This window comes from Strigops habroptila, chromosome 2 (assembly GCF_004027225.2).
Source record: "Strigops habroptila isolate Jane chromosome 2, bStrHab1.2.pri, whole genome shotgun sequence".
Taxonomy (NCBI): domain Eukaryota; kingdom Metazoa; phylum Chordata; class Aves; order Psittaciformes; family Psittacidae; genus Strigops; species Strigops habroptila.
Window position 1 is genome coordinate 50,930,790 of NC_044278.2, and position 17,531 is coordinate 50,948,320.

The 17,531-nt window shown below is 36.3% G+C and overlaps 1 protein-coding gene across 9 annotated transcripts in view; it reads right to left on the reverse strand.

Moving 5' to 3' along the window:
* Window positions 1–17,531, reverse strand: part of STS (steroid sulfatase) — a 103,566-nt gene that overhangs the window by 72,884 nt on the left and 13,151 nt on the right. For all 9 annotated transcript variants that reach the window (XM_030475591.1, XM_030475590.1, XM_030475589.1 and 6 more), the window contains 3 exons: window positions 8,085–8,237; window positions 6,776–6,897; window positions 4,030–4,152 (listed from right to left, as the gene is read on the reverse strand). In XM_030475591.1, coding sequence (XP_030331451.1) covers window positions 4,030–4,152; window positions 6,776–6,897; window positions 8,085–8,230 — 391 coding nt within the window. In that variant the 5' untranslated portion in view covers window positions 8,231–8,237. The remainder of the gene's footprint in view (window positions 1–4,029; window positions 4,153–6,775; window positions 6,898–8,084; window positions 8,238–17,531) is intronic.

Sequence of the window (17,531 nt, forward strand, 5' to 3'; positions counted from 1 at the left end):
TAACTGAATGTTTAATTGACTCCACTTCTCCTTGTACATCTCTTGATGGTCTTAGGCTAGAAATGCCTTCAGTATGGTACAGAAGCAGCTATAAAAGCATTTTCAGGTATTCTTATGTGTCAGTGAAATAGAGGTGCTTACAGCTTTCTCATCCCATCAGAAATTTTCTCTCTTAACTGTCAGAATACCTCCTCACCTGAGGAGGAATTCTGCTTTCTGTGGGCAGAATGGCTCTCATCACCACTTTTGACATGGTCCAGTGAACATTTTTGTGACTGATTACAAAACCAGAAATGCAGACCACTGTACTGAATTTTCAGATGTTGGAATGCTGCCATAAAGGGCTAGCTAAGGCTGCAACTCTGACTTTCACTCCCAGCAAGCAAAGATACAGATTTTGGAAAATAAATGCTTCAGTGTTTTCTTTTAGGTTTACATGACCGTCTTTATGGAATAATTACAAAGCTGGATCTGTAGCAAGGTGAGGATGTAACAACTCTTATCAAGTTAGATAATGGAAATAAAGTTGGAGATTTATAACCACAAATATAAATGATCTTAAAGTTGGTTGGTTTTTTTTTTCCTCTGTTATTTCTCAATCTCAAAGCACCTATAATTAAGTGAAAAATAAGAAAAATAAACCAAATCAAATTAAGCGTACTTTCAAGGTCATTTATTATGATACAAAGATGTTTGTTTAAACTAGATCTCAATAAAACTAGACATTGCAAGCCAGGACAGAAGAATCTTGCAACAAGAAATTAGGACAGGGGAAAATATAGGACCTATTTTTTCAAAAGGGTTTTAGCAAGCACAACAAATTGTTCAATGTCAAGATGAACTTGGGTCTCAAAAATAGATTTGTTGAGAAGCAACTTAAGCCAAACAAAGCAGACAGCAGGTTAGCTGGGAAAAGCACAGAAGCACTGGTTCACACTATATCAGCAGCTGTGATAGAAAAAAACAATTGCCATTCTCAAATGCCCTTCTCAAAAGGTAGAGGGTTTTGATAGATGCTGTGCTATTCTGAAAAAAAACAAGTGATGACTGGGCCCGCAATACATGTTTTGTTTCATTCCTTGTGACAATAACTGCTGCCTTGAGCTAGTATTTCAACAGATTATTGTAATGTGCTCTACATTCTGGGGCCCTTGTGAATCTGAGAGCAGTGCAAAACTCTCTCACCTGATTGCCAAGTGAAGCTTCGTAGCATGGACACTTCTGATCTGCGTATGATCAGACAAGCATCATACACATTCCAGCAGATTCTAGCAAGCTTTTGAGTGAAATTTATGCTGTTAATTGTAAACTATATGTACCTTAATAGTTTGAAATCTAGGCTTTTTTCCCCTCTCCTTTGGCCACAAAAAAGACTTCTGCAGAGCAAAAGCAATGCAACGAAAGGCACATGGAAATGAGAGGCAAGTCCTGTTCAGCCAAGAAACTTCATTTGGAACTCAGTTTTTCAAAACTCAGAATGCTGGAGAAGGTGAAAAAATTGTGTTTCCTCTCTACTTTTCCCTCAGACAGTTGAAAAAGGAGTTGTATATGATACAGTTCTGCTCTTCGGATAAATGGTAAGATACAAGATGCAGAGCAAGATCCAAAAAGAAGTATTTTATGTGCTCAAAGTAATATATTTACATGAAATACATTGCAATAATAAGTATTGAACATACATTATTAATATAGTCAGATTTTAAGCTGTTGTATTAATTGTGCTCCATAGACTCTGCCAATTTTGTATTGGCAACATATTACAACACCTCATTCTGGAGGAAAGATACAGGTCCCAGTTTATACATTAGTATTTTAAGCTTTGGAGATAAGCTACATAGGTGGATTTTAAAGTTCTCTGGATGCTGGACAACACACTGGACAACAGTAGTGAGGAAAAGCTGACTGTAATTGAGTATAGTAGTAGTTAAAATAATACCCATCTACTTTCAGTGGAATTTTTGCATTATAAATAGCTACTTCCTACAAAACATCAGCATTTCTTGCTACTCTCCGAGATCCTTAACTGGTGAAATATTACATATGCAATGCACCTGCCTTTCTTGAGAAAACTTGGTTTTGTTGCAGATCTTCTGACTGTGTCTCTTCCTACCAGATCTATTGGATGTCACCTTTTTTGTGTCACAGGGGAAAAACAATGAGGTAAAAAAATGTACACATAAAATAGATTCATAGCTAAAATATATTTCAGGATGTATCAAGCAAGAGGAAGCATACATTTGGAGAAGGGGAGAAAATTAAAAAAAAAGAAATGAAAATGCATGTAGAGAAGAAAAAATGTGCTTAGAGAGTAAAGAGGAGAGAAACTGAGCTAAAAAAAAGAAGTGACAGTACAAGCTTGAGGAACTGAAAGGCTTCAAATTACCCTTACGCCAATCCTTAGTGGTGCAGGATTTGACAATTAATTGTTTGGGAACTGCTGAGTTAGATTGAATCAACCAAAGACGCCCTGACCTAGACCAATATGACGCAATAAGAATACCAGCAGAGACAGAAAATGGGCTGGTTGGGAATTAGAGTCTGCCTATCTAGTCTTCAAATCTACATAATTTTTCTTTTTTGTCATTTACATATGCTTTATCCTTAATTTTAATGCACTTCTTGATTTTTAGAAGCCTTCATTATACTCTAAGGATATGTTAACATTACATCTTATAGTTTCATAGCTATCATTCAGGCCACTTGGAAGAATTGTTCATTAAGCATCATGGAGATAACTTCTGGAGATCTAAGTGGCAAGCTGTCATGTTGCAGTGAAAGTAGTTAAAAAAAGAACATTAACTAGGTCAGCCCCAGAAAATGAGTTGTATTACAGTGCTTTTTGCAAACAGAAAAATGATTTTTTTGCAGTCTTTAATTGAATATGGAGCAATAGGAATTAACTCCATGATGAACATGACAAATTATGAATGGCTTTTTTGCACTATGGTTCAAATACACCTGCACTAAATACACTTCTGCTAAGATTTTCTGGGTTTATATTTTGACTCTGTCAGAACATCAAGGTATTTTATACTTTCTAAGACTGGGGTATAGGTAAGTAGGATTTTTAGTTACGAACATCAATATTGGCTATCTACATCATACTGATTTTTTTTGAACAGTGGTGTGAATTGTTAGCCATGCTAAACACACTGATTTTTTAAAAATTACTCTGAAAATTGCAAGCTTCTGTTACATTTGAAAATCAAATTGGGTACAATTAGGTACATCCATCATTTAAATTAATGTAGTAACATTTCGGTATGGTGTTCTCTAAACTATTTCCTGGCAATTCCTTTACAGAAATACATTATGTAATAAAAGTTGTATTTCACAAAAATATTCTAAAATGTAAGCAGTGTGGAATAAGTCCGCCGCCAGATTAGGAAAAAGCCTCCCACAGTATTTAAATGTTACATCTTTCTGATACTAATTCCAATTCAATTTATTGTTCATCTAATGGGATTCCTTTTACCCATCACTGGATATTTATGCTGCAGTTAGTTCTCTGAACTATCTTTATAATGAGAGAGAAACACATTTTTATATTAGACATCTACCACAGGATGAGACAAATTTCCTAGAAATGCCCATTCTTGTCTGACAACTAAGAAGAGAATCCAGACAGTTAGTGCACATACTACATCATCTACTTTATGGATATTTGAAAACTGGTGAAATGAATCCCCCCACTGTGCTGACTTGTACCCTGCAATTTGGTCCCTCATTGTTTCTCTGTTGTAATCAAACTCCTTTTTGTACTGAAAACTTTCCAAGAGCTTGACTAATTTTCAATTTGTTCATGTTTCTTCAGTACCTTGCACAATGAGACTGTAACTACAGTCATACTTACCTGATTAGTGCTTCGCATATGCATGGGAATGTGATCAGCTCTGTGCCAGAAAAATAAATTCATTATGCTGTGGGGGAAAAAAGCTTAATGCAGATCCTTAATAGCCTATATGGAAAGCTAATGTTCTTTTGATTGCAATGAATGAAAAATAATGCTGTATATGTATGCAATTTTACCTATTAAAGCTGTTGCATAACCTCTCTGCTTCAGGAGTTTGGAAAAAGTTATTTCTTCAGAAGGAAGTCCCCCAGAAGAAGCAGAAAATAAGAAGACACCAACTCGTGAGAAGGCAGCCATTCCTAAGTACAATGAAAATGAATGAGACTTGGATAATATAGTGAAACAATTTCTATTTGTTCTTTCTGCATGCAGTATTTTGGTTTAGATCGTATCACTTAGATTACATATTGACACCAGACACTAAATGTTGCAAGTAGCAGATACAATCATCCATTTAGCTGAGCAAGGTCTTTTCTGCATTGACACCGGAAATAGAGAAGTGGAGAAAAAATTCTCTGCTTATAATCGTGGGGCCAGCCATCACATAAAAAGCTGCAGCCCCTTCTGAAGATGTTCTAAGGTATAACATATCTGAAAGAAGTTGAGCTTGCATAATTCAGTTTTCTTGTACATGAGGAAGGAATGGAGCTTAGAACGAAGCGAGATCACTCCCAAGTTCTACTCTCAGAACTCTGACTATCCTCATACGTGGTTTTCTACAAGCCTTTAAGGTTATTTGAAAGAAGGCAGTTGAAATAGGGCAGTCTTACAGTTGGGCATGTAAGTAACATGAGGTGAAAAAAGAGCAAGACAGAGTCTGATTCTGGAAATAGAGTGGCTAAGGCACTCAGCTTTGATGGGAGACAACCAGTGCTGCAATGGCATGAAGACCGACGATTCAAAGCACACAGAGTGCATTAAAGCAGCATAAGGTATCAGCTAACAAGACAACATCTAAATAAGGCACAGTATTTTCTATATTATACACTGAGAGTCTGAGGAACATAAACTTGAGCTTATAAACTAATCTCTGGATGAGGAACTTGAGAGCTCAGGTTCATGAAAATTAGATTACTAGGATTCCAGATGAGAGCTGGCTCCAAGTACAGACAGACAGAACACAGAATATCTATGCAAATCTGCGAGATGTATCTCCAGGAAGTCTGAATTATGCAGCTGTATGATTGCGGTGCCAAAGTTACATGACTGATGTAGACAACCAGACTCTTCCCTCTGGTATCCCTTGTGGTTAGATAAGAAAAAGACTTGTTCAGCTGGTTTATTAAAGAGACCTCAACCTACCCGTCAAATACTGACTTCAGTTTTTCACCTCAGTTATCTTTATTGATCAACAGTTTAGGTAGTTTTAGTCATCTATACATATCTATATTTTACTTATTATATATTTATTCGTATTTATTTTTTATGCACTTCAATGTCTTGTAACTGAAATCCGTGTAATTCCCTTAAATTACCAGAATGAAAGTAGAGAACCATGATTTTTTTTTTATTGCTACCTTTCTCTGTGTGTGTTTCTCATCAAATACTGCATTTTGGGATATTTTTGTTCAGCTTATTAGCAGGATTTTTAGATTTCTAACTTTTTTTCCACATCATGATTCTAGTATCTTCTATAATAATCCTTTACTAGTACTCATTGATGTTTGGAAATTTGTCCACATTTAGCAATGTAGTAATTTAATTAAGACATAGTTAAATTTTTGTACCTACACGGAAATTATCTGGTTTATCTGAGAGGCGATCAGTTAAGAAACAAATCAGTTCAAATGCTAATTTTTTGGAAATAAGAACAAGGGTCGTAATGGAAAGTGACCTGTGGCTTTACCTACAGTAAATATTAATGGCAAGATAGCTGTAACAGGTATATAAAATTTTCCTTTGCAGATGAATGTAATGGAAAATTTAGCAAGTTATATTAGCTGGCGCTTTCGCAGAAGCTTGTTACTTGATTTGAATGAGCATGAACGTACCAAGTAGGCTCCAGAGTCTTGCTTTGCTTTCATTCCCAGAAGCAAGGACAGGATGTTTTACCACTAATGAACAAGTGATCTGACTAATGTATAATGATCCTTGCTAAAAATGATGTTAAGGGAATGTTAAAGTTGCACGGCTAAGCACTGAAGCGCTCAGTCCCAACGGATTAAAATAAACAGACTGGATCTTCACTTACTTAAATGGACTTTGGATCAGGTAGTTTAAAAGTGAGAGAAGTTATTAAATGCATGCATTCATGGGATACTTAACACTGTGTATGGATAGATATGGAACAAAAATATTTAGAAAGAAGGGAGAGATTTTTCTTTCTTCTTCCCAGTATTAAGGGCTGTTAGAACACCTTAATGAATAGTCATCATACACTCCACCACCCCACCTCCTCCACCCCTGCCACCCTGAAAAAAAATTACAATTTGTCTAAACCAAAAGATTTTGTAGAAACAGAAATGTCTGAGCAGAAGGATTTACACCAGGTTTTCCATTGTGTCTTTCTAGACGAATCTCTGTTATACTCAACAGTCAGGCTGCCCTCAAATATCTTCGGAGCAGCCTGAATGCGACTGGGGACACAGATAGAGAGCCCAGGGTCATTTGGAAGGTGGAGGAAATCAATGGAATTTGTCTGCTCCTTACATTAAATAACCACAATCAGATTTTTTCCTCACTATTTTAAAAATCTTTTTCCTAGTAAAAAAGGGCTTTATTTTTTTTGTTATTTGAAATGTGAGAATTTCCCATATATATGGAAGACTTGAAATGCTGACCAACTTCAGTGAGCTTGATCAGCCACTGAATAAGTACCTAACCAAGTAATGACAAAGGTATCAAGAAAATCCAGAGAAGAAAATGCATACAGTTTACTACAAATAAAATATTATATTTATATATAAAGCAATGAGATTTTACCTGATCTGATAGGATATCGCCCAGTCAGGAAAGCAGCCCTACTTGGAGTACAAAGCGGGGATGCTGCTATATGCTGAGTAAGTGTCACTCCTTCCTCTGCCAGCCTGTCAATATTAGGGGTTCTAGAAAAACATAAACAGGAAAGACAACAAAAGAATACACAAAGATAATTATCTGGAAATGGGCATGGCAAGATCAAGGAATCCGGAGCAAAAACTATCAGGAAAATCAAGTTAAGACTTATTGTATGCAAATCATCATGCAGAAGAAAATTGGTTCATACAGGAAGAAATCCCATGCCCTTGGTTCTGCAGAAAAAAACTAGGAATGCAGACGGGGAGACCTGGGAGATTAACGATCAGGACTTCAAGGCACACTAGTGCTCCCATCATCTAAGTCTGAATAGTCAGAAACATTAATTTTTCAACAGACTTCTCTGCTATCTATAACATCACCTACTGATAACAAGCAGTGTGATGAAATTCCTTCAAACTCCAAAGATCTAATTCTGAATTCTCACATCAGAGAACAAAGATCTTGGAGCAGTTCTGGGACTTGTGAGGGGAGTGATCCAAGCATTGGTATGTACTTTTCTCCCCATTTAAAACTATAAGTTGTAACTTGAGTTATTTTTCTTTTTTTTTTTTTCTGAGTTTGAGTAACGAATTTTTAGTTCTAACTAACTTAATCAGGAACAAAAGTATTTAACATTTGATAGGACAGTGCTTTTATTCTGAATGTTTTATTTAACATGATCAAAGACTTTGCACCACTAAACCACAATGACTAGGTACAACTTGTGCTGTTTACACAACCATCATACCTAAGTTGGTAGTAAGAATCATACTGGGGAACATTGTTTCATTAGTCAGGTATATTAACCCTGTTTTAATGAATTTATTGAATACAGCATGAAGATAAATGAAGGAAAAAAATCAGCGCTTTATTTACAATTGGCTAGTGACAAGCTTTACTTAACTCACAAATGCTTCAAAATATGCTTAATTTATAGTACTTGTGTCATGTATATTTTACTACAATTGTTGATTATACTTTGCTTCTCAAGACCTACCCTTATTTGGTTGGTTACTCAGTTCTCTGTTTCTGATGCAACTTTTCAGCAGGATAAATCAATAAGTCTTCTTCAGAAAAGAAAACAGAGATTAAATATTCTATTCTCCAGAAAGGCTATTAACTTTGCTTACCTATAAAGAACTACTCAAATCTCTGAATGTTTTGGGGTTTTAACTTTACAAATCCATAGAAAAACTAATATAAAGCTCTGACTCCCCCGGTTGTATCATCATACCTTAAGGTTCTGTTCCCATAACATCCTAGGTCTCCAATACCAAGATCATCAGCCATCAGTAAAATGACATTGGGATTTGAAGCACTGTGTGTTTTGACACTGTTTATGGCACACTGGCAAATTATTAGAAATAAAAGGAGTCTCATCTTCTTCCTGGTGCGTAAGAATAGGTGGAAAACATAATAGATAAGACCTTTTTTTAATTTGACTGTTAATCTGATTTAGTCCTATTATTTATTGCTCTGGATTGTATAGTAGAAGAGAAAACAAATAGATTGTAGATTTTTATTTGGCTTTTTTTTTCCTCAAGAGTTTTTTTAAACATTATTTTCTCTGTCATATTTCTTAAAAATGAAAATGCGTCTTTTAGTATATAGATAATTTTTCCTTTCATCCCTTTACATAGATGAATCCTTTAAATAAAGATGAACAAAGAATTAGTTACAACCTCAGTAAATACTTTTGCATACACAGATGCACTATACAGCAATAAACATGACAGCAAATAATTTATTTCTTTTTTTAAGGTATTACTATGATCTAAGGAACACAGAAACTGAAATCTTTTATGACCAAAATTTCCCAGGTTCATTGCAGGAAAAAACAAAAAACAACAACAACAAAAAAAAAGGTCATCAATTCTGCTACCAATGTAAATGACTGAATATCTCTTCAACAAGGGAAAAAAAATCCAGCTCTAGCTTCTTGACAGGACTAAGTATTATCCAAAAGGAAGAGAAGACATACATTATGAAATTATTGAAAGGAATGTTCAAGAAATAGCTCTTTGCATACATTTTAAATATCAGGGCCTATAGCAAACCTATGTAAAAATATTTGATTTCATATCACAATGTTCAATAAACAACGCTTATGCTATATCCAACTTAAAACAGGAAGAAGAATGTATTGTACACAATACTACATACCATTATTTGATTTTATAATAAGAGCACAGTCTATTGCTATTTTACCTAAACAGGGACTTGTCATATCTCTGTTTTAAACTGCATCAACTATGCTCTGGCTGCAATTGAGTGCCTCTAGGCTGTGATGGATTGTGTCAGGTATACACATCCAAAAAGAACGGAGACTCTCTCTCCTTTGCTCTAGTAATACTTCTATCTTTTCTGGATGCAGGCAGCCTTTTTCAAATGCAGATGAGGCATGAGTCACAGCTGCACTCTGGATTATGCTGGGACAAGAAGGAAACGGGAGGAAACCAAGACTGAGGTAGAAATTTGAAAGTAAAAGAGTAGAAAAGGGAACTAGAAACAAGAATTTTGAGAGAGAATGCGGACAGCAGGTCAAGAAATAAAAATGTTGCAAATCAGTGAGTTACGGTAGATAAAAGTAACTGGAGAGAAGATAAAGAAGCCAGGACTAGAGATTGGTACAGAGACTAGACATCAAGGGAGACACATTCATATATCAGTGAAGTGTGGTGGTTAAAAGTATCTGTAGAGAAGATGAAGTAGTCAGAACTAGAAAAGCTTGCACTGACTTGAATAAAGAGCAAGAAGGGAAGCCTGAGACCCAGCTGGAATGAGAATTGCAGGCTGAAATTAGGAGAAATGGTAGAGGGTTTAAGGAACAGGAAGGGACAGGATGACAGAGGACAGGAAAACAAATTCAGGAAAAGAGGTGAGAGAAATGGGAGTATCTGGGATGAAAGAGCTGAGGAGGTGTGATTAAGGCAGATGAAGAGAACTGACTGGAAAGAGTGTGAGCAGTCTGGGATTGACGCAAGTCAAAATAGTGGAGATCAACCAACACAGACTGGGACTCTTAGCACTTGTTTGCCTACGGATAAAACACTAATAAGTATATTAGCTGATTTTTACTGTTTAATATATGCTTTACAACCCACTGACCTCACTTTGATGACAACAGTTCTGGTTTAGATTTCAGCCAGCAACATCTAAAGATCCCAGCCTTATCACTTATCATTACCTGGTTTATTCCATGAGAAGCAATCTACATGGAAAATACATACACAAACTTTAAGACTAAACCACTAAATGCAGTTCTGCTTGGTGGGATGCATCTAACCAACTCTCCATCCAATTACTATACTAACGAAGCTGTGTAGCACCTGCCACATTGCAGACTTAATCTGCACAGTAGATTTAGCTTTCTTCCCTGAAAGGATAAATAAGTGCAATTTTCTTCCCATGCATTGCAACAGAACAGCTAACACCCTGACCCTACAGGACAGGAACAACCTGCTGTCAGATCTTTACTTCCTACTCCACTATTCAGACTGCGAGGGTCTCAAGGCCCATGGTAACAGGGATGCTGAAAAGTGTGACATGTACATGCGTGACATATATAGAATTGCACTGATGCTCGTGGGACACGTGCATTTATTTCATAGAATTACTGAGTGTCCTCAGTTTCGCTGCAGGCTTCACATTGTCTGAATAAAACTTAGAAATATACGCTCCTGCCACTAATAAAACCATCATTTTAAAGGCACAAAGCTAGCTGGTTTTGCAAGTTTTCCAAACAGCAATTCCAAGGTTTAATTAAACTAGTACAAACAAAACATCCTGTGTTTTAATTAGCAGGCAGGGAACTACGAGGAGCAGTCTTTTTGAATATGTGTGGGGTCTTTAGCCACTAGCGAACAGAGCAAATTAATTTTCCTTTCACTGAGCAGAGTTACTGTTGTAAACCAAAGCAGTAGCTGTATTTTATTTTCCAGAATGAAAGAAATCTAAAAAATGAGTGAAATATCTTTGAAATTAGCTGACTACAATTTATATGAATTCTAAAGAGATTTCAAGTCTGTGTAGAGATATGAGCAGAAAAATACCTAAGAAAATTAATCAGCTTGGTCAAACCTCACAATCTTTCGCTGTATATGCTATACATATATACATACATACCTATGTGTATATATATACATAGCAAAACATTTTAAATAAATATTCATATAATATTTTAAATAAATCTAAACAGCAAAGTTAACAATAGCTGTGCCCAGTATCAGCTGGATCACTGTCATTTGCAAAGTGGCTGAAAATCTCATTTTCTAGATCTATTCCTGCAGAAGTTAGCCTCATTTAGTACCTCATTTTTCATTTTGCAAATCAACAACAAAAATGTTATTGAAAGATGTCTCTGATACAATATTGCTGGATACTCCTCCACTCTGAAGGAGTATCTGTAGGCACTCTTGGGCTATCTGCCTCCACGTGATATCATGTCTCTGAAGTGAAATCAACAAGGAAACAGGAAAAAAAATTAATCCCAACAACTCTGATTTCTCTGGTGTACTCTCTGCAGTAGACTTTTATGCGTCTTCAAGGGATGTGCTTGGAAAGCGAGAAATATTGGATGGATGAAATTGAGTGGAACGGACAACAGCAAAGAAATTCAGATGAGTAAAAAGGGAAGGACGTGAGAAGAATGAAGCTCTGAGAATGCTGAGGCTCATCTGTGTCACACCAGGGTTTTTAATGGTGGAAAGACAGGCATGTGCAGATCTAACATATAAATGATTACAACAAATCAGACGAAGCTTCCACTTAACCTAGTATTTGGTCTCCAGCAGCAGCCAATCCAAACGCTTAAGGTAAGAATGTAAGAAATTTGGCAAGTATATTCTTTTATTAGTGCACCCTTCTAGCTTTCGGCAATCAGTATTTAGGGTATTTTGAACAGAAGAGCACTGTATTGAATATTTCCCTGTACGCTCTTTTCCCTTCATGAATTTATTTTAGTCCATTTTGAACCAATCAACTTTTGTTTCATCTTGTGCAGTTTTTTTTTTCCGCATTGAACCAATTTGATATTATTTTACTTTCACAATATCCTTTAAATGTTCCTGCAAGAATCTTCAGCTTTGAAGGCTTATGTTTTAGATCCAGGTGGCAAAATTTTTCCTTAATTGCATGCAGGACACCTAAGTACAATTTTCAATACGTGCTTCACTTTCCTGTGATATAATAGGACTAATAGTACCTTATTTCATCCCAAGATGGCTGCTAAGTCGAATATATTTAAGAGGTGCTTAATTTCATACAACAAAAACCATGTAAGAATTTAGATTTCATACATCCCATTTCAAACTACAATACTTTAATCATTGCATATGTATGTGTATGCATGCATATGTATATACATACATACATAGACATGTCAATATACATATTTGCACATGTATGTGGATGCGTATAGACATATATCCTACTTTTTTTACATATCTTCAAATTACCTTTCTGGGATTCTAATACATATTTTCTACTTGTGTTAAAACAAGTGTCAATGTGTAAGAACAACTGGATGAAAACAATAGATATAATTCGCTATTTGTTATTTCATATGGATTTACTAAACAGTTCTTTTAAATATTAGTTTTCTGCATTAATAATGTTTGTAGAGCATATAGAAGCCTAAGAGTTTACTTCCCCCTCTCCCCCGCCCTTCCCACAGGATAATTGACTCAAGATATGGCCACCTGTTTCATCCTTATCCTGATTACTACGCACACATGCACCTCTTTCGAGGACGATGATATGAAACTCTTTCAAAACCCTGTTTCCAACTTAATCATTCCAGCATTTTTATTAAGTTTGATTAAACAATTTATCTCTAAACTCCTAATGTAATAGAACCCTTTGAGAAAATAATTAATATACTTTATCCTTGAAGATATAGTATTTGCTGATTAAATAAGCAACATTTAAAAATATTCACCTCATTAAAAAAATGCAGTGCTCTTTTTAGCAGTATATATATAAATTACCTTGCTTAACTGAATGCCAGAACTCAAAAAATTTCCCTAAAAGTCATAAAAATCACACTGTAAACAAAACAGAAGACAACACTGCAACAGGAAAATTCTTCAGCTTCATGAAAAAAACACTTTTAAAATTGTAACAAATGGTGAAGTAATCTTATATACTATTAATAATTTTATGATATTAGCTTAAGATTTCTTCAAATTTCTTGATTAATTCCTCTCTTACAAGTCAGTCATAACTGTTGCATCTTTTATGTCATATGACCGCGAAAAGAGAAATAAACCCACATGCTTTTGGCCTGCTTCTAATACTAATTAATTTAGACAAACAAACATTACTTTGCATTTGCAACGAGCTAAGACCCTGCAAATAGTCATTTATTGTATCCTAATTGATCACTGGTAACTCAATCTCAGTAATATGATTGCTTCTAATATTTTAATAGTATAAACTCACTATTTCTTAATGCTGGTTTTTCAGTATTTTATTTCTCCTCCTGCCTGGTAAGTTACTTTCTCAGAATCCTCTCCAGTCCTTAATCCAGATGTCCTCCTCCTGTTTCCTTGGGTCCAGGCAGCATATTTGATGTGCTTATTAGTTGTTAGGTTTTCTTCCAGAGACACAGGCATCTTCCATCCTACCTATTGGTTAGGCACTTCAGATTCAGTGCCAGATTAGGATGACTATTTGTTTCCCAGGTTGGAACCGATTTGCATTCAGCCCTCTCACAGTGTGGGAACAGAAGGCTGTGTCTCTCTGTACCTGTAAACTGATTGATATATGTGCCTGTAAAAACACCAGAATGTTTTTCTGAAAAGTGCCATTAGATTTCAGTGTGCATCTTCAGGTAACTGTGTACAAAAATGAAAATCAGTATTTAATTTATTAAAAGTTGTCTCATTGCAAGACAGAAATTTTGCTTAACTTGAGCTGGGAAGAATACCAGAACAAATAATCTTGTTTCTTGCTCAAGCAAGATTAATTACTGGGTCTGAATCAAATAGAGATGAAGCCATACAGCATCCACCCGATATAAGTTCAATTTAGGTATCTTTTTTAAATGTTTTCTCAAGAAACTGCTAATTTTAACTCAAATAAATTACAGATTTTAATGGCAGTATTAATAAATCATAAACATTATTTTTGGTAGTAAATTATAATATGAATGGAAGATAAGATTATCTTTTGTAATATAAACCACAGCTTAATCTAATTGACTGGTTATAGTCTCTTCACCTTCACCCAACTATAGCCAAACTGATCTCTTTTGAGTTTCTGTTCATATTCAAAGTAATATCCCACAAAATACCTAAAAAGGAAAAAAATCCAATTACATGTAATATCAGACTAAGACACCAGACTGCACCAATACACTGCCTTCAAAGGGATAGTACACAGGTCTGAAGGTTGGTATGCGAGTCCTGCTGTAAGTCTTTGGAGGGACAGTAAGACAAATGGCCAACCAATTAACACTGGATTTTAATTTCACTCAATTTGAAGTAGTTTCTAACTCTTTTTCACTGAAATGGTAGTATTCAAATGCTTGTCAGAAAAACCCCAAACCAAAACAAAAAAACCTCACACCCCCAAAACAAAACAAAAAAAACAACCAAACCCCCCCCCCCCCCAAACCAAACAGACAAAAACCCTTCAACCCCCCAAAGCCTATCTCTCTCCTTTGAGTTACTCACTGGCATCCTCTGAAGTCTGTCAAGATCAAGGCTTTGGATTTTATAACATAGTATTCTTCTATCTATAGCTATTTTTCCAGTCAAAATGGTTTACCAGAGGAATTGCAGTCAAACAGCCAGTTAATTTTTCTTTGCCTCATAGAGCTAGCAAGTAACACACCAGTAAAATAATGCAGCATGTTACACTATCTCCAAAAGAATGTTTCATGTAAAGAAAAGAGAACTTGCATTTGCATTAATTCATTCTCAAAGTGTGGGATTATAATTTTTAAAACAGCTCTATTGTTATTTACACTTGCATAATGATAACACTCAAGGGCTCTCAATACAACTGATTGTTCCAGATACAAAAATTGATAAAAGGCTGCTATTCAGCCAATATTTATTTTAGCCACGTAGAAGTTAAATGCCTAGATGGCCCATATCAACTAGACACTCAGGGTGCATCTGAATTCGTTCATCTTAAAGTTATGCATTTAGACTGAGCTAATTATCTAGGCTTCCTCTCTAATTAATAGCAGGAGACAGGCACCTTAAGAGGATGATTCATCTCTTCTTAAGATTGGTATAATGAAATGTTGGAAGTGATGCTCATGATCTTTTTCCACAGACTAGAAAGAGAGCCTAAATATGTAGTTTAGACTGGATGTATACAAAAAGGAATAAAGTTACATGAAATAAATCCCACCTTGATGGTGGGTTGCCTGTTTGTGCTCAGCATAAAATAAGAAAACAACAACTTTGTGTAATAAACAACCACTACACTATTTTTCAATTAGTATAATGTGCCCTAGCATATTTACTGATGTAACAATTTCTTACCCTATGAATAATTCCACTGAAATCTGAGAACTAGGAACAAGCCTTCAAGAGTTTTAGTTGCAAAATTTTGCTCTAAAGGATGTATATAAGTATTTTTCCTTTCCAGATTGTATAGCAACCTGATAAATATTCTATCTTAAATATTTTATTATTTTGGTGCTCTGAAACAAAATATATTTGATATAAGTGTGATTATAGCCAACAGTAAGGATTAATTAATAGGAATATTGGTAATTTTCTAATTTAAGTCAGCTATAGTCAACCCTGTACTTAGGTTACAATCTCAAGTCTGAGCTGACAAATAAACTTTATTTCCAATAGAGCTCTGACACAACAGAAATTACATTTGATACTGTTACTCAAGCCAGACAATATTTCAAGGAAGATGTCAGACATCACCAACCGACTACAAGCTCAGCCTGACTGTGGTTCACTGCCGACTCCCTGCTGCCCTCTTGCCTAAGGGCTACACACACAAGGCAACTAAACCAGACTGTGACTGGACAGCCATTGCTAGATCCTCTTACCTTCTTTCATGAATTCCTTTTCACAGAAGAAAAAACACTCTAGCTCCTGACATATGACAAGAAAAAGTCTGTTAATTTGCATGGGCACATTCCAGCAATTCACATGGATAGCGTACATTTTGACAGTGTCTCACTGGAATGAACCTATTCACATGCTCAAGTATTACACATTCCCCTGACCCCCATCACACCATGGAGGACGCATTTGTCCTCATCATGGGACAGTCCTGTCACAAAAGGGGTAGGAGAAGAGAGAGTAACAGTGTACTCATATGATATAGATAGATCATTCGATGGAAAAAATGGTACTGCAAGCAGCCCTCTCATTTGTCCACAAGGACCTGTTAAATTTGTCCCATTGCAGAGAATGAGAATGGCTGTATTAGAAGGGATGTAAACTAATCGAGAGGAAATGGTTGTATCTGGGCTATTACTTATGTCCAGCCTTTGTGTTCTTTCCCAGAAATGCTATTATAAAGAACATGTATTAGAAAAAGCATAAGAAAAACCCCACCATCTCCCATGTTTATCAAAACAAAATATCACAGTACAACACTTTCTCATGGTGATGTACTGGATGCAGATGTCCATGTGCTGGCAGCAGGGGGCTGCAGGGGAGGCGTCCGGAGAATAGACTGGGGCTGTCCTGTGCTGACAGTTCCAGACACCTCTGCAATGCACCCTCTGCAGACACAGCTGAGCCCATCAGACAAGCTGGCGACATCCGGGGAAAACGTATTTAAGAAAGGGCAAAAAACCCTGTGGGGAAGGAACACAGAGGGAAGCGGGTGGAGCAGCAGAGAAGGGACAGAGAGAGAGAGAGAGAGGAGGAGGAGAGAACAACAAGGTCAGGGCAGTAGGAGGTGCTCCACATGGCTAAGCACTGACTTCATCCTCATGAGCCACCCATTGCCCCACTGAAGGGCCTGAGCACAACATGCAGCAACATTGTAGCAGATGCCTGGAGTGAAGGTGTGGAGACTTGGAAGGTGGAAGAAAAGAATCTGAAGCTGAGCCTGAGAAGTGGGAGGAAAGGTGTTCTTCCAGCATGTTTAAGTATCTGTCCTTTTTTGTTGTTTCCCAATACTCCAATAAGTAATTAAATATTTATGCTACCTGGCAATACATTAATTCCCCAAGTTGTTTTGCCCCTGACAGTACTCATTAAGGTGTATTTCCCTGTCTTTATTTCAACCCTTGAGTCTTCGCACTCCTGTTCCTCCTATTTTCCTCTTTTCTCCCTCATCTCACTCAGGAGCATGGGAAGGAAACAAGCAAGCAACTGTGTGGGTGCTTGGCTGTTAGCCAGGGCCAACCCACCACATTTAAAATGAAAAGGGGACGAATGGATCCAACAGCAAATTGCTTTCATTGATTACCATTAACCAAAAGTTTCTTTGCTGTGATTCAATCCATCTAGATTCTAAAAGTGAACCTTTTACCAAGGAGAAAAATGGCAAAGCTTTCTAAGTAAAAAATAATTCAATTGAGATCAGCTGACTTATGGTGTTGCCGGTGTAAGCAGGAGGCTCACAAGACATGAATAAACAGCTCCTCTTTCCTTTTAATTTCCACAAGTAAGAGACATTTAAAATAAACAAGTGTAGCTGCTTATTGAAGACCAAGTTTCTTCTCTGAAGTTTCTAAACAATAGAA